The following is a 21,674-nucleotide window of genomic DNA, read 5'->3' as shown; positions in this document are numbered from 1 at the left end:
CGAAAAGCCTTTCCTCCCCTAAGAGATGCACTGGTCAGATGGGGACAGGGATGGATTTCATTACAGGGTTGGGACCACAGTGAGAGGAAACCAGGGCAGGACTCTGAGAGACTATCTGCAACCCTGAACGTCCAACAAAGACCAGAGGGAACCAAGAAAGTGTTGATTGACACAGGGCCCTGAGGAGTAGATGCCCCCCCCATCATGCTCTCACCTGTTCACGGAGCAGGGAGGCCTCTAAGTAACTAACAAAACAACTGTGAAGCACTTTATAAAAATACCTTGTAAATATTCCTATTATGCCTGCACCGTGAGGGAGGGGGAGAATCAAGTTCAAGCTAATGAGGTCTACTAGCCCTAAAAGATGACCCTTCTGCTCCAGATTTAAGGCGCTTTCTTCTGCTTGCTCTCAGCCCAGAGGCAAGATTTTTCTTTCCTCTAAAAGTTTTTGTGAAGACCAGTTATTGTTTTCAAGTTAGAGCAGTGTGAGAAATTTAATTTTTTTTTCATGGTGCTTCTAAAAAAGCCCCAAACAACAAACACACTGATTATTACAAGCTTGAGGGGAAATAAGGTTCAATAGAACTTTTGCACCCCCTTCAAAGGCTGGGTGAGTGGCCACACTACAAGCAGGGATTTTGACAGTGGTTTCTCATCTAACCGTACAGGTATTCCAAGCCAACAACGACGCAACAGAGGTGGTTCTCAACAAGCTGCACACGCCCCTGCTGACCAGGTTCGTCAGGATCCGGCCCCAGACCTGGCACTCGGGCATTGCCCTGCGGCTGGAGCTCTTCGGCTGCCGGGTCACAGGTGAGGGGGTGGGTGTGTGACCTTTCCAGAAGGCTCATTTTCACCTGGAGCTCTGTTTAGCAGTATCTAATGGACCCTGACTGCAGACCCTGTCTTGCCGGATACCATTTATCTGTGCATCTGCTCATTGGCTACACAAGTATTCTTGGAGGCCTGCTGTGCAACAGTCCCCACACTGGGAATGGAAGTGGACAGGGGAAGTGACAAGCAGATGGGGTCTCTAACCACATGAAACTTTCAGGCTGGTGGGCAGCATAGATCATAACCAGATCAAGTACTGGATAGTTTAAACTAAGATGCGTGTATGAAGGAAAAGGACAGAGTGCTCGGAGAGAGTGGGGGACCTAACTGACTGTTGTTTGGAAGTTTGGGGATGGCCTTTCTGAGGATGCGATACTTAAGTAAAGGTTAGTCTGATGATGATAGAGGGGAACAGCATTTGGAGCAGCAGGAACAGCATGTGCAAAGGGCACAAGGTTGTACAAAGCTATGATAACACATGTGGAAGCAAAGACCCCAGGAAAGTTTCCATGCTTGGGAAAACAATCATCCAGGAAACAACTCAGGGCTCAGCTGAGCTTCACTGCGCTCACGGCCCTGGGAGGCTCTGGGGGCCCCAGTGTCACCGACAGGGATTTGAGAGTCCTTGGCTAACAGTGTGGGATGCTCAGATGTGCCAGGCCCTGTGCTATGACCGTTTATGTAGTAACCGATGGAGTCCTTGCAATAACCCCTGAGAGGTAAGTTCTGCCGCTAGCCCTCTTTCAGACCTGGAGACAACAGCAGTTGAATCATTTGCCTAAGGTCAGACAGCTAGTAAGGGACAAAGCAGACGTGGACCCAGGCAGTCTGGCTCCCAGTCTGGCTCTTAACCATGGTGCTTGAAATGCTAAGAAACCAGTGCTGACTTCCAGCGTGTGGTAGTTGGGTTCTTTGACAGCTCATCATAATGGGAGGTGCTGTCCGGTAAGCAGGGTGTGGCCACGAGCTCTTGCGTCTCCCTCCCCTCCACAGATGCCCCCTGCTCCAACATGCTGGGGATGCTCTCGGGCCTCATCCCTGATTCTCAGATCTCGGCCTCCTCCACCCGGGAGTACCTGTGGAGCCCCAGCGCCGCCCGCCTGGTCAGCAGCCGCTCGGGTTGGTTTCCCCGGATCCCTCAGGCCCAGCCGGGCGAGGAGTGGCTTCAGGTGGACCTGGGAGTGCCCAAGACGGTGAAGGGCATCATCATCCAGGGGGCCCGCGGGGGAGATAGCATCACTGCCGTGGAAGCCAGGGCATTTGTGCGCAAGTTCAAAGTCTCCTATAGCCTAAATGGCAGAGACTGGGAACACATCCAGGACCCCAGGACCCAGCAGCCAAAGGTAGGCCATTCCTGGAAGACCCGTCTAACCCAACCGCAAACAGGGACATTTAGTTTGGGGGTGCTCACTTCCTAACTAGACATCACCACAACCCCTGGGTTCTAATAAACAAACATTAGCTGGGAGATTACTTTGTGCCAGACACCCTGCTAAATGCCATATTTTAATCCTTCCAACATCTCTAGAAGGAGGATCCTTCTGTCGCTCCCATGTTAGAGATGACAAAACTGAGGCTTGGTGTCACCCCCGGGGTCATGGTGTATATCATGGAGAGCCACGATTCAGACACAGTCTGACTCCAGAGCCCAGACACCTACCCGCCACCCCTCACTGCCTTTCTGTCAAGTTTGACACCCTTTACACCCTCTTTCAGATGATGTTTCCTTGGAATTGACCAGACATCTAAAAAGGGATGTAGGTTTTGGAGGCCTAAGTATAGACACTTGGGGATTACTTCCAAAAACAACTGTTTTCTTTGAATGTTGCCGCACTCCTTTGTATTTTCCCAGTCTGGATTCTGCTTAGATCTTTCCCACCTCTCATACTGAGGCCGGGAGAGGCAGGAGAAACTTCCCAGGCCAGCATAGCCCACTTTTCCTGCCATCAGGGAGTAAGGGTCAGCCCTCAATGCTGGGTATGGAGGAGCCCCCAGCAAGAGGAAAAGACATCATGTCTGTCCCTCTCCAGGTCAAGCTCGGGGGGAGTCAGGCATTCTGATCCTAACTGCTGAGTTACCCTCGTTTGAAAGCAGGCCTCTTTTACCAAGGAAGGGGGAATTTCATGGCTCTATTTGGTCCCCTTTGCTCAGCAAATGTTTCCATTCTTAATGTAGAGGCACAGGCTGGATTGGAGGCTTGGCAATGCTGATATAAACACCCAGTTCACACTTTAGGGGCCTGGAAAGGCTCAGGACTTGGTAACTGGAAACCTCAGTGGACAGAGCAGAAGTTGGACCATGGGTTTTCCCGGGGAGAGCTGACCCTGGCTCTTCTCGACCCATTCTGGGAGCCTGGGAAAGGAGATGATCTTAGCCAGTACCAGGGCCTGCCCTCCCCATGACAGTGGGGGCATCTTTTGAATTGTGGGCATCCTGCAAAGGAGGTAGTCCCTCAGCATCCCTAGGTGCTGATCAGCCACAGCCCCTGGCACGTCTCCACGCTAACATCACCCTAATCAGTGGCTCCCACATGTGCTCTGGGTTGCGTCCCCCACCTGGCTTGGACCAGGAGAGCCGCACTATCCTCAGTTCGTGTCCTGGGGCTCTAGGTGAGCTTTGTTTTGACAGAATTGGCTCTGCTAAACAAAGCTTTGGGGGTCATGGTCTCAGACTATCAATGCATGATGAGAGGATGTTGTTATTAGCCTGGAGAAGAAGATGGTCACTCTACCTTCAGCCTTTCGGTGACCTGGGAACTATCAGTCAGCTGGGGCTTTCTACATAGACTTTTAAGCATTACAAGAACTTTTTTTTTTTTAAGATTTTATTTATTTGAGAGAGACAGGGAGAGAGCATGAGTAGGGTGAGGGGCAGAGGGAAAGGGACGAGCAGACTCCCCGCTGAGCGGGGGGGCCTGACATGGGGCTCCATCATGACCTGAGCCGAAGGCAGACTCTTGACCACCTGAGCCACCCAGGTGCCCCTACGACAAGAACTTCAAAGCCAATGGGCAAAGCAGCCCGAAATTCACTTGTCTTCTCTCCAGCCAAGTCCATTCAGAGCCTAATTCTTTCCCGAGTCCACAGCCTCCAATCCCAGGGTAGAAGACAGAACCTAGCAATTGCCACTTTCATTTGCTCCCTCTTTTCTGTGTTTCTGGGACCCTAACCATCTTCCAAATGAACCAAAACTTTGGTCTGAGGATGGAGTTCCCATGGGTTGTAACGTCCAGTGGGTCAACTATGAAGCTACCTTCTGGATGGATGGGCAGGGCAGGGAGGAGACGGGGAAGGATAGGAAAGAAGGGGAGGGGTGGGGTGGGGACCCCACAGAAGAGCAGCTGAGTGGCCTGTCTCCCCTGCAGCTGTTTGAAGGGAACATGCACTATGACACCCCTGACATCCGAAGATTCGACCCTGTTCCAGCGCAGTACGTGCGGGTGTACCCCGAGAGGTGGTCTCCAGCAGGGATTGGGATGCGGCTGGAGGTGCTGGGCTGTGACTGGACAGGTAAGGCCTGCTTTCCCACTCCAGGTCTCACTCCCATGGTCGTGTGACCCTGGCTTCCCAGCATGCCCTGGGAGTAGGTAAGACCATGACGTGGATGGGCAGAGGGGCAGCCCTCCCCGGTGAAGCTCTGTCAGCTCGAAACCCCACCCACCCCAGGCCCTGTTGTGTTCTCCTGCCCTCAAACCCCGGGCACTCCAGCCCCTGGACAGGGGACAATTTCTCAGGGGATGTGCTTTGTCTTTTTTAAAGGATCATTTCAGTTCCCCAACCCCAGTCTCTCAAAAACAAATCATCACCACACACCACCCACCCAAATTCAATTAGACCCTGACTCTTCGGGCCAGGAGGCTGTGGCTGTTGATTTAGGGAAGAAAAAAACCCCTCATGATAATAAAGTAATCGGTTTATGTCTGAATCTGGCCTCCAGATGTCAGTGGCTAAGAGACTTCATTTTCGTTTCCAAGCCACATCTGTAAAAGGCATTTATTTGCTCAGGAGGGACCCTGTTGTAGGGGAGCCGTTGGGAGTAGAACTTCTTCCCCGTGCGCAAGCGGGAGCCTTGCTCATTCTCCCCCCGACCCCACGCCCCTCCCACCTCACCCCGCCACCCTCGGCGGCCCGGGCCCAGGGAAGACCTCTAACTCTCCTTATTGCAGGTAAGGCCCACTGCGCATGCCCATCCTCCCTATTTCCCGGAAGCACCCTTTTCTTCTGAGTCAGCCCCCCCCCTTCCTCTGGGCACCTCCTTGGGCAGAGCTGGCGCGAGATCTCACCTGAAGCTGGCTCACTGCCCTCCAAAAGGAGCTCAGGGGAGCCACCTGAACCCAGTGAGAGCAGGAGCGGCAGACAGGCCGAGCTGCCCCACCTCTGTCCGCCAGGCCCCCAGGTATCTCCATTTTCCTGTCAGTGCCCTACCGTCTCCAGCTCCCCCAGCAGGGCATCGGGAAGGATAATAAGGGCATGTCGGAGAAGTGCCTCTGGTGCCCAGGGGGGAGCGTGCTGCATCCCATGGCACAGAGGAGGAGCCCCGTTGAGGCACACAGGCTGGAAATTGGGCCCAAATTAGCCTCTCTCACCTTTGGATTGAAGGCAGCCCCAGCGAACACATTTAAGAGGGAAGATACTTTACTCCCCCTCACGTCGGGGAAAGGCCAAGTTTCCCTGCAGGCTGCTGAATGTGAGTCACCTGTCTGCTTGCAGGTGTGGAAAACTGCCCCTCCAGAGTGATACAAGCTGGCTTCGTTTATGGCCTCTTCGAAATCAAAGGGTTAGAGCTGCAGGGGACCCAGGAGATTCTAAAAGCCAGTGGCTTTCAAACATTTTTGACCATGATCCACAATTTAAAATAAATTTATATCACAATCCAGTTGGCTTGCAAGCACACACTCACACAGTGCGTGCATACGGGTTACGGTGTATTGTTAAGTGCTGGACCCTGGGGACAGATTGCCAAGTACAAGCCCTTCTTCTGCTGATCTCTGGCTGCACGACCTCAGGACAAGTTCCTTAGACTCTCAGCATCTTGGTTATCTCAGCTGAAAAATCGGGATGATAATATCTACACCCCCTAGGGTTGATATGAGGATTCAGTGAAATAATGGATATAAAGTACTTAGACTGCTGCCTGGCACCTAATAAACCTGCAATAATAAGTAAACGCAACTGGAACGAACGGTCCCCAGATCAGTGCTCATTTTCCCCATGTGAGCGCACTCTGACATATTATAGTCCACATTCAAAAATGCTGATCATGACCCATCACATTGATCCCACAACCTACAAACGAGTGTGGCATACACTTTGGAAAAAAAAAAATCACAGATCTAGGCCAACGTCCTTATCACAGGTGGGGAAACTGAGTCCCAGAGAGAGGAAGCTACTTGTCAGAGGTCTGCCCCTCTGCGCCACGCCTCTCCCGGGCTGGCCCTGCTTTATGACCGCTGGACAGTTGCTAATGCCCTTTTCCTTTTATTGCTCCCCCCGCCCCAACCTGGTCCAAATTACCCTGGCGATGGTCAGCAACAGGTTTCTCATTTCAAAGTCCTGCCTGGCCATTCCTTGGAAGATCAGAGTTGAGGCTTCTTAGCCTCTGCCCAGCCTCCTTCCCTTTGAAGTCGCTGACATCTGGTTTCAATTGTAAGGGGAACATTGCAGTTTGATGGGCAGTTACCCCTGAGCTCCCAGGAAAGCGCAGCGGACACGGCCTGCCTTCTCACTCACTATCCTTCACACATCCCGTCTCTCCTTGCCTCCTCAGACCCCTGTGCCCCTGGATTTAACGTGATCTTTACCAACCAGCTACCTAGCCTTCCCAGAAACTGCTCTTGTGGGCCACGTGACTTTTTTTGCTTTTCAAATTCCCATTCCTTTCTGCGAGGCGTCCCTGGTTCACTTCGTTCCTACCCCAAAAGGAGAACGGGGAAAAATAACAGGGCTGGCCTGAGTCACTGCAGCTAAATAATTTGACAGGGCTGCTCCACCTGTTAGTTTGTTTGTGTTCCAAATGATTACTTCTTGCTTTGCTGCCCATAGTTTGCTTTACAATTGAGTTTGAGATTCTATGACACAGTGACAAATTTGAACTTACAAATTAGGACGCTTCGAGGTTATTTGCTATTTACTGTGAGCAAGAGGCAGACACGGCAAAGGGAAGTATGAAAGGTTATGTGCGTCGTATTTAATAGCAGAAAGATGGGAAGTCGACCGTGAAAAAGCTATTCAGCGTATTTAGCAATTTCCTTCAGCTCCTGGCTTTATTAAATGGTATCCTAAAGTGTGCCTGACAAAGGCACCTAATCATAGGAACGTGTATAGAAATGGGAGGAACAATGCCCGAACTTATTCGGCAAGTCTCTCGTTGGAGGGCAACTGGGGGCTGAAGACCCCACCCCATGAGGCAAGGACTTGAACGCCAGTTACCAGAACCCCTCCTCGCCCCACCCAGGGCGTGACTCACTGTTTCATTCATTTCATAAATAGTTGCTGAATGAATGACTGGTGTGAGCAAATAGACAAGTGAATGGATGGGGGAATGAATCACCTAGAGCCTAGGTCAGAACTGACTGCCTGCAGCCAGGTTTGGCCCGGCCAAGTTCTGTTGCATGCTCCTTGTTTTAATACTTTGAAGAAGTTGCCAACACGGACAAGTCTAGAGACCTTCCATGGGAATGGAATTGACTTCGTGCTGGAAAAAAAAATTTTTTTTGCAAGATCTGGCCATGTTGGGCCCCCTCCCTTCAGGCCTTCAGTGTGCTGGAGCCCGTTTGGTGGCATCCCTTGAATCAGGGCATGCAAGATGCCCTCTGCCACCTTCCGTCCCGCAGTGAACTCTCCCCAGCCCCCAGTCAGCCGTCTGGCTTACAGGAGGTGCATCCAGGAAGCCTTTGAATTTGCCACACCCTGACCTAAAGGCACAGCCGCAGTTACTTCCGGCAAGTGGAGTCTGAGTCCCTTTGGGTCCCTTTCCATCCAGTTTTGTGCAAACGCGAACAACAATGGCTATGGTTGTCTGTCTTCACTCATAGCTTTGGCTGTTGTGCTTCTGATGATCTTGGGTCATCCTAGGTCAGTTAGCTTTGGTTCAAAAAAGTTCTGAGTCAGAGAAGGCTGAAAAGTGGACGTCTCTTCCACCTAAGAGCAGGGGTGAGCTGGGGCAGTACACAGGAAGCTCACGTCATTAAGCACTGAGACTTTTTCACTGTTTTGGATGGGCACCACTCGTGTGTGTGTGTGTGTGTGTGTGTGTGTGTGTGTGTGTGTGTGTTAGCCTGCCTTAGGGTCTGCTTCGCCCACATCCCTCACAGTCCACCTGGCCTTTTGTGCTGGCCACAGGGCCTTTGCTGTGGAGTCTGCGGCAGGGACATAGGTTTGTGTCCCTGCCTGTGTTGTGGCTGTTCCTGCAGCTTAGGGACTATTCTTGTTCAACTCAGGCTGTGCTTCTGACTTCACTGACTCCAGGGACGTGTGTGTGCGTGTATGTGTACATATCCATCTTCATTCATTACCTTTTCTTCCTCCTTTAAAAGCCCACACTTAGGAAGGAAACTGAGTTTGGGGTGTCTTCCTCCTGCTGGGTTTCAGTGCAGGCTGCCGCGTGCAGCATTCACTCCCCCCTTTCTTTGTCCTTATGCAGACTCAAAGCCCACAGTAGAGACACTGGGACCCACGGTGAAAAGTGAAGAGACCACCACCCCATATCCCATCGATGAGGAGGCCACGGAGTGTGGGGAGAACTGCAGCTTTGAGGATGGTGAGTCATAGTTCATCTGGGATGGCACAGTGCCGACAATCAGAGGCAGTTGGCCTGTGGCTGGGGCGGGGACCTGGACGTCCCCTGATCAAAGGTCAGGGAGGTGTGGGTAGTCAGGAACTTGGGGCAGTGGCCATTTACAACCCATCTAGAAACATTCACATAGTGCAACAACCAACCAGTGACAGCCTACAGGCATGAACCTACTGGTCATCAGCTGAGATAAGGGTCCATCCAGAGAGGACCCCTCATTTGAGAAGCCTCCCTTTCTAGCCCTCACTTCGAATCATTAGAATCCTCAGCCTCTTTGTACTGAGCTGTGTCTCCACTATAAAGTCAGGTGAAGATCTGGTGGTCATCGGGGTGACTTGGCCCATGGAGCGCGGCGGTCAGGTTAACTCAGCAGTTAACCATTCCGTGACCGCATTGCCCTGTGTCTTCACCCACTGCTGATTGAGAAAGTGTAATAATCATGGCTTCAGAAAATGGCACATCCCATCCTCCATGGGGGGTGAGCACAGGTCAGTGACAAAGGCAGGGAGGTGCAAAGGCACCTCAACCCTTCCTTCAGATCCCAGGGGCTCCTCGTTCCAGATCAGCCTCTTCACATGGGAGCTCTGTATCACCATTCTTTCATCTTCTGAACGCACCTGGGTGAGGTAAAAACAATAATTGGCAGAGCCCAAAAGGACGTCACCTTACCAAGTATGAGGACATTCTTAACAAGCCACAAATTTTGGAATACCTGACATTTGGGGCTAGAATTTAAGGCTCGACAACCTCCACTTACAGTAAATTACTGATCCTCATTAGATGTTCATTAGGCAAAATGAGGGGAGATTGGTGGAGAGACCTGGGGAGACTTGGAGAGACTTGGTGGAGACACAGCATAGCACCGACTTGGTAGGTAGATGGCACAGTCTGTGAGGCCCCGCGCCCCGCACGCGCGCCGACACCACTCCACTGATGGAGTGGCTGCCTCCAGAAAGTGGCTACAGAGGAGAATGGGAGGGAAGCCAGACATAAATGCTGAAGTTGTGTGACTGAAAAATGATAATTTAATGCATATGCTTTTAGGAATGTGCTTTTGTATATTGTGTGGGCGGGGCAACACTATTGGTCAGGGTGAGCTGAATACAAGATTCTGACATTTTAATGAACTTGTTTTTGTCTTATGAAGAGGAGAAAGAGACTTGGAGAATCTTCCAAGACGCGTTTAAGATGGTCTGCGAGCTCGCGGTGGAATGCATAGGGAGTTAATATAGGGCATCGGATTAGCAGAGCTAGCTTGGTGGAGGGCAGGAGGAGGGGGTTCTATCTAAATGGTGATCCAGAGGAAAATTTAAGAGTTCTGCTGTAAACTTTCAGAAGTTTAATGTCATTTCCCCGTTTATAGTGGTTTGTTTCATTTGAGCTTTCTTTGGTGGCTCCTCCCTTTTTTTTTTTTTTTTTTTTGCAGAAGGTTTCTTTGTGGAATTTGGTTCCTGAGACAGAATATGCGTGTAAACATGAGAGAGGAATTATGGTATATTGAATTACTCCATATTTTTTAATGGAAAAATAGAAATTCAGAAATTGTCAGGAGCAGGGGGGGTGAGGGCTAAGGGCTGACTTTTCCAAGCCACAGGTTGTGGCTTCTGTAATCGATTCCATGTGTTTCTCCTTGCCTTGGGCTGACTTTGGCCAAGGGTGGGCAAACATAAAATACTCCCTCTTGAGATGGGGAGGCACAGCCAGGGCCCAGGGCCTGGTGGCGGTCTGCCTCGGTGGCCAGCAGCGCCCTTCCCCTCGCCCCCATGGTGTGAGCAATTTGTCTCCACCAGGCCGTTGTTCCCTGTAGACTTCCTAACCTGCATTCTAGGCCTTCCCCACGGAAATTCCTCTCTGGGAACCCTGGGAAGGGAAGTGAGAAGGCCAAAGACCCCACTTCCTCCTGGCTACTACTGTTAGCCAGCACTTTTCCGCTGTCTCTGCAGCCGCTGCCGGCAAGCATCCAGATTTGGCTTCCCGTTTCCTTTCTCCCACCTCCACACGCCCGCCCCCGCTTCATCACATCTTTGGCACCAGCTCATAGTGGATTTTTAGAGCTGACTGGAGCCTCCAAAGAAAGTCTTTGGGTTCAGTCTTCCGGCTTAGGTGGACCACTGAGCAGACAGGGACGAGCCATTGTGCGGTCACTTCTGACATTTCCATGAGGAAGGCACTCCCTGCTGCCCCTGGGATCTTGGCCCGCAGATACTCGGTGCCATGTGAGATTATTTTTGCCCCTGGCCAGTGCTGAGCAAGGCGGCCGGCTGCTCTGGCCCCTTGCTTTGCCCTACCATGCCAAATCGCCCACCTGGCAGTGCTGCCCCACAGGGAGGCCGAGCTGACCCTGTGTCCTGGCACGGAAGACCTATCACAGGAGGTGAAGGGGGGGACAAACAAGCCTTCCTTGTTTCAGAGCTCACTCTCTCCTCCCTGGCCAGCACCTCCCTGGCATGTCAGCCTCTCTGGATGCTAATGGGCTGTCCCATCACTTGTGAGAGCCAGGTTGGCAGGAGCCAGCCTTCCACTGAGGCACTGGGGAGACATTCTTCTCTGGCACTTAGGGAACAGCAATTTTCCCATTTGTCTGCTCTCTGAGGTGGACAGAAGAGCCTGATTAGAGCCTGAAGCCATTTGGTGGCCTCATTTATAATTGCTTACTATGGGAACCACTGGCAGACTTGGCTTTCGGGCCTGGGAAGGATGAGACCAAAGGCTGACCCAAAAGCCAACGATCGCCAAGATGAGTTAAATGAATCAGCAAAGGGAGCCACTTCTTTCTCTGCCCTCCACTTAGGCCTTGCCAGCGCTTTGAATAGCACCACTGTGGCCGTTGTCCCAACCCATTTCATTTGCGTTCTTTGGGTTATTCCCCCCCCACCCCCCGCTTTCAGACAAAGATCTGCAGCTCCCTTCAGGATTCAACTGCAACTTTGATTTCGCCGAGGAGCCCTGTGGTTGGATGTACGACCATGCCAAGTGGCTCAGGAGCACCTGGACCGGCAGCTCCAGCCCAAACGACCGGACGTTTCCAGGTAAGCCAGCGGCAGATTCGGAGAGGAGAGAGTTACGGCTAGCCTGCTGCCCGTCTTGAAGCCTCAGATGCCCTGACAAGCGTCGTAACTTCCCACCACAGAGCAATCCTCTGCTCCGTGCCCACAAACCACCACAGTCTTTGCTCACAGCGTCTACCCTACAGAAGAGCTGGGTCGTGGTTCCTAGCCCTGTCTTGTGATTCACAGTGCAGCCCGGAAGCCAGGAGGGAGCAAGAGAGGCCAAGAGGAAAGAAAGAAAAAGAAGAAAGGAAGAGTAGTTGGGAGGTTTCGGGAGGCGGGATGAGGCGGTGCCCCCTTGTCACCATAGCTGTAGTGCTCCTGGCCGACATCACAGAGCCTCTTGTCCACTCCTAAAACGTTCCTAAAATGCCTCCTTAGGAAACCACTGGCCTCCAGCCCGACGGATACTTCTCTGAGAGTATCCTCACAGTGGTAGCAAACCAAGCTGAGGGGCCAAAATGCTGCCATGCCCGTGGGGTTTCGCAGAGCTGGCTGGCACTGGGCTTCTGGAAGAGTGTTGCTGGAAGACAGTCCCCAACACACTGTTCAGCTGCCCTTTCTGAGTGCCGGCTTTGGGCAGCCTCTTGGGGCACTGTGGATGGAGAGGGCTTGCCTTGAGCCCTCCTCAGCCTGCAGGAGCAGGAGGGGTCTCCTCTGTCCACCGCAGCGTGTGTTTACAGCAGGGTTCTGGCCAGCATTGAACCACCAGCTCCCTGGGGACGGGGGAAGAGAGCAACCCTGCCTTGTAATATTTGCCACTTTCAGTGGCGTCAAGCGCCCCCCCCACCACCACCCCGTGGTTATGCTACTGACACGTCACCAGAGGCAAAGGTGGGAAATATAAACAGCCTTAGATCGTTTTCTGCCATCAAACAGCTCGGATAGATAGGAATGACTTCAGGAGCATAGAGACTGGCAAGACGGATCCAAATACTGAGCAGGTGTTGAGTTCTGAGAATTTATGATCTTTCGTTTTTAATGTAACTTATTTAATGGTAACTTTATGTCATTTAATTTTTAATAATGATTGCGCTTAACAACTGCCTCGCAACATTCCAGAAAATTTAACAGCCGGCTCTCGCAAGCCAGCACACGTTGGCTCTAGCCCACCACACATTAGGTTTTCATTGTTCTGCACCCCTGGCCTGGACCTCGGAGCCCCATAAGCATTTGAGAGCACAGGGGTCCGTTCTGGAAATTGGTAGATCAAATGTTGCCTGACTGGAGAATAAAAGGGGGAGGAGGCCGCCCTCCTTCTGCAGGGTTCCGCAGAGCAGCTCTGCTGCCCCTCAACCCCAGGGACTGGCGGTGTCCCCTGCCCCCAGGGGACGGCAGTGGGAGAGATGCCAGGAGAGTTTTGTAGGCTGGCCTCCTGACACAGCCTGCACTTGCTTTCCTGGAGGGTCACAGCGTCTGCTCTGGAGAAAAACATTTTCATATTTCAAGTGTTTATCTCTTCAGCATTTGAGTGCTCAGAGAGATTAATATCTGAAGATCACCGTGGCCTCGGGCAACAGGAGAGAACACTTACCCTCGTCCCAGTCTTAATCACCTTCCCCCCTCTCGTTCACTGCAATAATGTTTAATTAATATAATGAGCCTCCTGCACGTTGGAAAAAAAAATACTTATTTTTATAATCCAGCCTGGATTTTTCATTTCATTTCCTCTCCTTTGAGACCTGGCCCAATTAATTGGTTGTTTTTCCCAACCTCCACTTTATATCTGAACATATAGAAGGTTTGTGGGGTATGCGTCAGCGTGTGTAGGCATAGTGTGTACTTGTGGGTTATGGGTGTCTTTATGCATCAGCGTAGGTGTTTCTTTCTCAAGGTGTTTGCGGGTTGTGTGTGTGTGCACATGTCATGCGTTTTATGTGTAGATGTTGGTGTGTCTGTGAATATGTGTGTGCATGTGTTTGTATGCATGTCTTACATGTGAACCTCTGTGTGTGTGCGCATGGTTGATTGTGATTGCAGTGTGTATGTGCGTCATGCGCGTGCATGCGCATTGCGTGAGGTGGGTATGAGGGGGCAGCTTGGCGGAGGCACTTTGAATGAAGGGACATAGATGACGCAGCATGGGGAGGTTTACTGGCTCTTACTCAGCGACCGTCTTCAGGTTCTCCCTAAGAATTCGGCCTTCTCCCTTGCACTCTTCTGAGCAGATTTTCTCTCGGAGGCCAGCCCTGTCCAGGCTACAAGGCCACCAATTAGCAAGTGACACTTCTGAGAGAGCTTCGGTTACTGTCCATCTGAGCCTGGCCTTCACCTCTGTCCCTCTGCCCATTCACCTCCGCTGCTCCCTGGTTCAGACCTCACCCTCACCTGAGTGCCCCTTCTGCTACCCTGGCTACCGGTTGGAAATTCTAGCTCCTCATTCCAATTGATTCATTACACCCTGAGGTCTGGGAGGGCTTTTCAGAGCAAGCTCGCAAAGCGGGCAGAATTCCAACCATGGGCTGGATGGATGGGGACAGAAAGAAAATTAGGGCCATAAGGAACTCCTCGATCTAATGTTATTTCTCCCTGAAGATATTGAGAAGGAAAATAATTATTTTCCTCTTCCAGAGGAATCCCTGAAGTTCAAAAAGGTGGCTCTTATAACCTGTCTCCAGAAAACAAAATCATACTGTTGGTTTCAGAACCCTTCCTTCTATCCTCTGATGATTTTAAAAGTCACTTGCTGTATTTGCTACTTTCCTTCTCCTTACAAGGCTCGATATGGGGCTTTAAGCAGGGGAGGATAGAAAGCCCTTTCTGTTCAGGGTGGTCCTTTCTTTTAAAAAAGGGGGGGTGCCCGAGGGGAGCAGTTGGGAGAGGGGAAACAGCTGTGCCCGATCAAGGGCAGGGCAGATGGTGGACCTTCCAGTCAAACCCAAAAGCCCTGTGTCCCCCACACTTCGCCACTCCACAAAGAGGAGACACTCTTTAAGAGAAGTGTGCCATATGTTTTATCCCCTTATGGGAGAGCTAAGCAAAAGTAATTGCGTGTAAGAAAGGAGGTGTCTTCATCGAGCATGGGGGGTGTCGGGGAATAGCCATGTTGAAATATCATACACAGCCTATTTGCTTAAAAGTGTCTGTGGAAACAACTTACATTCCTTAGATATTTTCTGATTTAGTTCTTTTCTCATGTTCTGTTTTGTCCTTTTTTTTTTTTCTTTTCCTTTCAAGTCAGCAATTAGTTCTGTTCTTTTGGCCAGTGGTAATAGTTGCTTAAGGCTGACAAGACACCACTGGTTTCATGCCCCTGTTTTTGTTTTTCAAAATAGTCTTTCAAGCCGCTCAGAACCCCTTCTTTTAGCTCTTTGCTTGTAGCTTATAAGCCTGGAGTGTGTGCTCACACCAGCCCCTGGGGACCCTGTCCTGAATTCAGTGACCCCTGGTGGTTGCAGAGGAGCCGGCCCCATGTCCTCTGAGAAGCCACTTTGCCTTTTCTCTGCAGCTACAGCCTCACAGAAAATGTCTTCCCTTGTGGGAGCCATAGTATTTTCTAGAGACATTCTCAAGTGCGATGATTGTAACCCAGTTTTGAGGATGATCAGATTCTTGTGTTTCAGGGACAAGGTAAAAACTCTGAGATGCCGTGGTGAGTCCGCCTGTCTAGAGCTGCACCGTTTAATATGGTAGCCACTAGCTATTTTAATTTTAGTTAAATATAATTAAATACAGCTATAATTTTAGTTCCTCATCTCAGGGGCTTGGTGGCCAGGATATATCGAACGGCACAGATGTAGACCGTGGCCGTCATCACAGGATTGTCTTGGTCAGACTGCGTAGGCATCTTTTGGTATTGAAGTGTGCGTGATCTCTGGGGTCCTTGCTGATGCTGCTTCCCCACAGAGGGGACCGATGGCAGTGTAAACCAAGAAGCAAGTAATTAGGTGGACATGCCTTCTCTGTGGTCCCTTGGTGGGAGTGTCCAGTGACAGCTACTTTTGTCATTATGTCGTTCAACCTCAGTGAGCAACCACAGTAAGGTAAGCAAGTAGCATAGCATTAGATAGGGTAGGAACTATTTCATTTGACCAAAAAAAAAGTAAATACTAAGTAATACAAATAATGGTAATAATAGTGGTAATAATAATAATAATAGTTATGGTTACTATTATTATCATTATTATCGGGAATGAGACAAGAAGACTAGCGAAAGAGCGGACCTTGGCAGGTCAGCTTCCGAATCCTCAAGTGTGTGGGCTCCCTACATGTGTGTTCTTTTATACGTTTGTTGACCTCATGAACTATGGTGACAGTAGTACTTCATTTCAATCACTCCAAATCATGGAAGTGATATAACGGAAACAGGCAGGGTGCTGGCTGGCTCAGCTGGTAAAGCATGTGACTCTTGGTCTTGGAGTTGTGGGTTCAGGCCCCACATTGGGCATGGAGCCTACTTAAAGTTAAATAAATAAATAATAAGAAATAAAACAGGCAATGCCTACTTGTAACAGTACACCATTATGAAAAGACAGAGCTTTGGCTGCCTAGCACTTATATGTTTACTCTGGATTCAAAAACAAGCTCAAGACAGACTAAGAATACAATGTTCTGAAATACTTGAATGTTGTTAATGGTAGCTATTCCATCACGTGTCAGCGGTAGAGTTATTAACATATCGTGGGGCTGTTTTGCTGCAGACTGGGCCATTTATAAACTCCATGGGAGTAGAGGACCAGAACGGTGATTCACTGGGGGATAGGTGCGAGAGATTGAGTGTGTGGGGGGTGGGGGGTGGGGGGGGGGAGGTAGGTGGTTGCAAAGAAATTACAGAAAAAAATTGATAAGTGAACTTGCTCATGATGGGTTTGCTATTTGACAGGGAGCTAGTAGTGACCCTGTGAATGAAAAAGCAACTCTCTCAGAACTCGAAAGGCCTCCCCTGTAGGTGGGACCAGGGCATCAGAGGATCCAGACTCTGCATTGGCATTAGCTTGAGTTGCTGTTGGAAAGAGGATGATGTGGCAGGACACAGCCACTGCTCATAGCCAGACGAGAGCTTCTCGGGCTCAGGCTATGGGAGACAACTAAAGACCAGAGCAATTTGGCTAAAAGAAAGCCAGTATTCAAAGAATACCTTCGCCTGGAAAAGGAAAGCATAGAGGCTCTTCTTTAAGGAAAACAGGAAGGAAAAAAAATCTCTGACTTTATAGAAAAGACAGCAGTGAAGAGACGCTACTATTCCTTTTTTTAAATTTTTTAATTTAAATTCAATTTAATTAACATATAGTGTATTATTAGTTTCTGAGGTGGAAGTCAGTGATTCATCAGTTGCATATAACACCCAGTGCTCTTTACTTCAAGTGCCCTCCTTAATGCCTGTCACCCAGTTGCCCCATTCTCCCCCACCGCCCCTCAGTTTGTTCCCTGTACTTAAGAGTCTCTTATGGTTTGCCTCCCTCTCTGTTTTCCTCTTATTTTATTTTTCCTTCCTTCCTTCTATGTTCATCTGTTTCGTTTCCCTTTTTTCTGAAAGTCATGATTGGCTGAGTTGCCCAGCAGTGTGCAGATTGGTAATGAAAGGGCAGAATGATGACAAGCCTGCCTCAATTGCAAAACCTTCATGAAAGCTGACATACAAAAATAAAAAAAATTAAAAAAAAAAAAAAAAAAAAAAAAAGAGCCAGCTCAGGAAGACCAGACCTGAGACCTCAAATGTTCACAAAATGGTCAATTGTAAACCTTGAGAACATCCTGCTGAGTTCATCCAAAATCAGTGTTTCCCTTAACCGGTTGTTAATTTGAGACCCTTAGCAGAGATAGACAGACCTTGGGAGGCCAGCTGAGGGGCTGACTCATGGTTTAAGCATGACCTATACAAAGAGATTACATCTCCTGCAGCACTAAATATTCTTTCAGATGGTTGTTCTAGTGGGAGGGCAAGATGCGAGCCAGGAGATGTGTGTCGGACAGATGGTGCGTTTGGCTTTGCGGTAGCCAGGACGATCAGACCGGTGGTGTACTTCAGGGTTTGGTAAGGTGTGGACACAACCGATTCCATTGCTCTTGGACCAGCCACAGTCACGTGCACACACAGCACTCCTGCAGCTGAAGCCAGATGTGGCCATAAATCGCCAGGTGAAGTATCAGGAGATCCTTTCTAGAGACAGCAGCAGGTTAAAATGCCTGAATGACCCTGTTCTCTGCACGTCCTCCCTGCCCTTTTGAACTCCTGTGGTTGGTTCCCATGTGATTATTTTCCCTGTGTCATGGGCAACAACAGATGTTTTGAGTCAAGGACCTAGTCACAAAATGCCTCCCAAATATGTCAGGTCCAGGAGGAGAGGGATTGTATCTCTGGGACATTATTTCTTCCCTCTCTTTCAGCAACTGAACGTATTTCCTTTCTATTGTCTTTTTGTTGGAAGCTCTCCATGGCCAGCATCGCTGCCCTCGGCTACAAGAACAAGAAGATAGTCTCCAGCAGGCAGAGCTGGTCTTGAGCTGCTCAATCGTCATGTCTGGGGACCTCTTAACAATCCAAAGGGCTTTTCCTTGAAGTCCAAGTCAATAGCTAAAGCCCTCCGCCCCCCGCATCATGCCAGCCCTTTGCTCTATCCACCTGATTTCTATCTAATCAAGAGCCACTGTGTGCTTACAACTTTCCTCTGTGTTTGGCAGTGGTAGGCCATAAATTAGAACATTCTACACAAATAGACTTCACTCATAGCACATATGTGGGTGCCGTGACTTCAAAGAACTGAAGCACTTAGCTTAGAGGAGCATTAGTGTAGACCTACCCCCATGACTAAAGCCCCCCAAAGTGGACATTTGAAGAGGCAAGGGCTGAGTTTCCCAAGAAAGCGAAGACTCCGGGTCTGAATTCTTCACGAGTGAAAATGTTTCCAAGTCAGAGGACAGAAATTGGCAGTGCTCCATCAGGGATAGAAGGAGGACATGTGTCTCAGTGACAGCAGGAAAACTTAAAACTGAATTTAAGAAGTTCCTGACAGTTAGGGTTGTGACCCAGAAAACACATTGCTGATGTGGCCTAGGAAACTCCTGCTCTGGAGAATTTAAAGCAGAGGGTAGACAGCTGTCCTGGGGATGTTTTCAGCGTGGTTCCTCTGGGCAGCCGGGCTGACCCGATCTAAGCTGTCTCTTGAGGTCCCACTCTCATTCCAGAATCATGTAGTATTTTATTTCATCTCCTATACAGTGACAGGAAAGACATGTGGTAAGCAGCGTATTGTGCACAAGTAGGGGCCAACTGATTGCTGGGGTTGGAGCATCTTCACTGCCCTCCGGCCAAACCATACTTCCTTGTGAGTCTAGGACTGGTCTCCCCAGGTCATTAGTGCTCTTTTGGCCCTTTTTCTTTCTTAAAAAAAAGGCAAGACATAGGAGTCAGTATGTGTAATGATAGTAGTAGTAGTAATAAAGATCAGAGCTTTTATTGAGTGCTTACTCTGTCCCTGTTACTATGGAGCGTTACTACGTCCCTGTTACCATGCAAAGCATTCCCCATGGCCTGTTCCATTTCCTTCTCCTCACAGCCCTCTCCGGTAATGTTCTTATTAGACCCATTTTACAGACAGGGAGACTGAGGCTTTAAATGATGGGTGAGCATTAGACGAGGGTTCCAGCCCAGATGAGTGGCCACGCTCTGGCGATTCTGCTCCCTTGTGTGGTGCTTTCAGCTAGCAGCCGTCTCAGACACGTGGCTTCGAGTCTCTGAGCCTCCATTTCCTCTCTGGTAAAAATGGAGAAAACAGTACTTGCTTCACAGACCTAGATTTCACAGGGAAGATTATATAAGAAAAGGCAGAGGATGTTTCCTGCACAACTGCTGGTACACAGTAGGTGTTCAGCGAACACCAGTTCTGTTGCCCCTGCCTGTCCTGTCCCCTCCCTGGGCCCTGCCCGGTCTTAGCCATTCCTTCATGACGTCCTGCTTCTAATCAGGCCCCCTCAGTGACAGGCAGGGACGTTTTGTGGCTCAGCGTCCCTCTGACTGATGTCTACTGCTAATTCCTTAAATTTACATATCATCTTTCTTCCCTTGAGCTCATAGCACTTAACAGACAAGTGGGGCACAAATGATTTAACTAAGTGAAATTCAGAGGCCTGCTTGTCTTGAGATTCTGCAAACTAGTGGATTAGCTTAGATGTCAGCACTGAATTATGATCCTTCAGCTGCTCGTGCTTAGCACGCCACCAGCATTAACTCCCTGGTCTTCCAGTGGTCCTTTAAATCATGCGGAGCGATTATCGTCTTATTGTGAGAGAGAGAGAGAGAGCAGAGGAGGGGGAAGGAGGGGAGGAGGGGGCTAGCTGGGGCCCGGGGCACGGTAGCCTGGGAGACCTTTGGCCTGATGGTGCCTGAAGTTTTAGCACCAGGATGGGTAAACAGAACAGACCCAGATAAAATCCACCTCCACACACATTTTACTTACTAAATTCTAACCATTATGCTATGAATCCCCTGCCACTTAAGAATGTAAATTCACACAAGTGACAGTATTTCTGCCAAGCAAATTTCAAGCAGCAAGTGGGTCTTATTTGTGAAACTGTGAAGGAAGAAGGCTGAATAATAAGTCTCTGAAATCTGGTTTCCTTTCTATCTGAGGTGGAAGCAGTCAGGGCTTGGAAATTATTGGAGCACAGGAGCATCGGGGTTGGGGGGGTCTCACTGGTGGCTCCACGGTGCATCCCCAGGTCACCCTCTTATTATCAGCTCTCCTCACCTTTGAAAGGGGCGCTGGCTCAGGAGAGTGGGAAGGAATTGTGAAGAGATTATCTAAATCTGTGGGATTACCAAAGGCTAGCTGATTCTCCCTCTGTTCTTGTGTCTTGTGAGAATATAGAGCCTCATATTGTTCCTTTATCTGTGCTTTTGTCATTCATTCATCTGTGGGAACAAAATTTTCTTGAGTAGCAGCATCTATATATCACTGTTGAGGGGCAGGAAGAAGAAGCAGAGTATTAACCCTTATATGTGTAAGCCTGGGACTCTGTCATCTCACTGGAGTAATGGGAAAGACACACGCGAACCAGTTAAACTACAGCACGAGGCAGTGGGTGGTTACCTGCTGAAATGCATGAGAAATGGCCTCGAGTCTTTTTAAAAACAAGGTAAGATCAGTGGTACAGTCAGTAAAATGTTCGAATTGTGGAGACAAAAGAGGCATTAGCTGGAATGTGCCAGAATGGGTAGGAGAAGAACTAGCGAAAGAGGTGGGAGAGGTAGAGTGGTAGGGGAGGGAGGAGTGGCAGGAAGGAGAAGCGGGAGCAGGGGCAGGGGTGTGGTGGGGGGGAAGCCCAGTTTGCCTTGAATAGAGTGTGATGATTGCCCGGACGTGGCGCAGGTACCTGGGGGCACAGCTGAAGTGAAGAACCCACAGGAGAGGTGGAAAACCTGACGTCAGGTCCAGCTGTACTCCTTACCACCCTCTCTACTTTGGACAAGTCCCTTGAACCTTTCTGACCTCCATATCTTCGTCCTGTACAAATAAAATTCAGAAGATAGAGCTCTCACAAGCATTTAGGAAGGATTAGACCAAATAATGCACGTAAACGTGCTTTGGAAATCTGCAAAGCATTCTGCAAATATGACTTATAATTATTATCATTAATAGTGGTAGTAACAGGATCTGATAGGAGAAGCGTAGGGTAGGTTTGGAAGATCTTGGAGTGTCTGGTTGCGGCACCCGTGTCTCCTCCCTTGGCAGATCACCACCTTTGGAAATGTGTGCTGTGGACAGCTCCTGGTTATCTGTGCCTCCTCTGGCCTTGAAGGGGTCTCCTGTTGTGGGGGTATTAGACATGTGGTTCTGGATGGTTAAGGAGACAAACTGGAATCCCAACTATGCATCCTGAACTGGTCTGATTTGACTTCAGGGGAGGGTAGCTTCTGGAGCAGTAATCCTAGAGAATCTAACTGGACGGGCTTGGGGGGGGGTGGCAGGAAGGAGGGAGAGAGATGGCTGTGGGAAAGAAGGAAGGCACTGTTTTGGGGCCAGCGACACGCTCATTCTTGCTAGAACAACAATGTCAGCAGGG

At 49.7% G+C, this 21,674-nt stretch overlaps 1 protein-coding gene across 5 annotated transcripts in view; it reads left to right on the top strand.

Annotated features, from left to right (window-relative positions):
* NRP2 (neuropilin 2) overlaps positions 1–21,674 on the top strand; it is a 113,754-nt gene that overhangs the window by 57,394 nt on the left and 34,686 nt on the right. For 4 of the 5 annotated variants that reach the window (XM_025892785.2, XM_025892794.2, XM_025892802.2 and 1 more), the window contains exons 8-12: positions 669–813; positions 1,828–2,177; positions 4,199–4,343; positions 8,476–8,592; positions 11,514–11,654. In XM_025892785.2, coding sequence (XP_025748570.1) covers positions 669–813; positions 1,828–2,177; positions 4,199–4,343; positions 8,476–8,592; positions 11,514–11,654 — 898 coding nt within the window. The remainder of the gene's footprint in view (positions 1–668; positions 814–1,827; positions 2,178–4,198; positions 4,344–8,475; positions 8,593–11,513; positions 11,655–21,674) is intronic. The other variant, XM_073879616.1, reaches the window with a different exon arrangement.

The sequence above is a fragment of the Callorhinus ursinus genome, unplaced genomic scaffold (assembly GCF_003265705.2).
Source record: "Callorhinus ursinus isolate GAN/ISIS: 27379988/994484 unplaced genomic scaffold, GSC_fseal_2.0 scaffold2, whole genome shotgun sequence".
Lineage (NCBI taxonomy): Eukaryota > Metazoa > Chordata > Mammalia > Carnivora > Otariidae > Callorhinus > Callorhinus ursinus.
The sequence above is the reverse complement of the archived record's forward strand: the minus strand, read 5'-3'. Positions and strand labels throughout refer to the sequence as shown.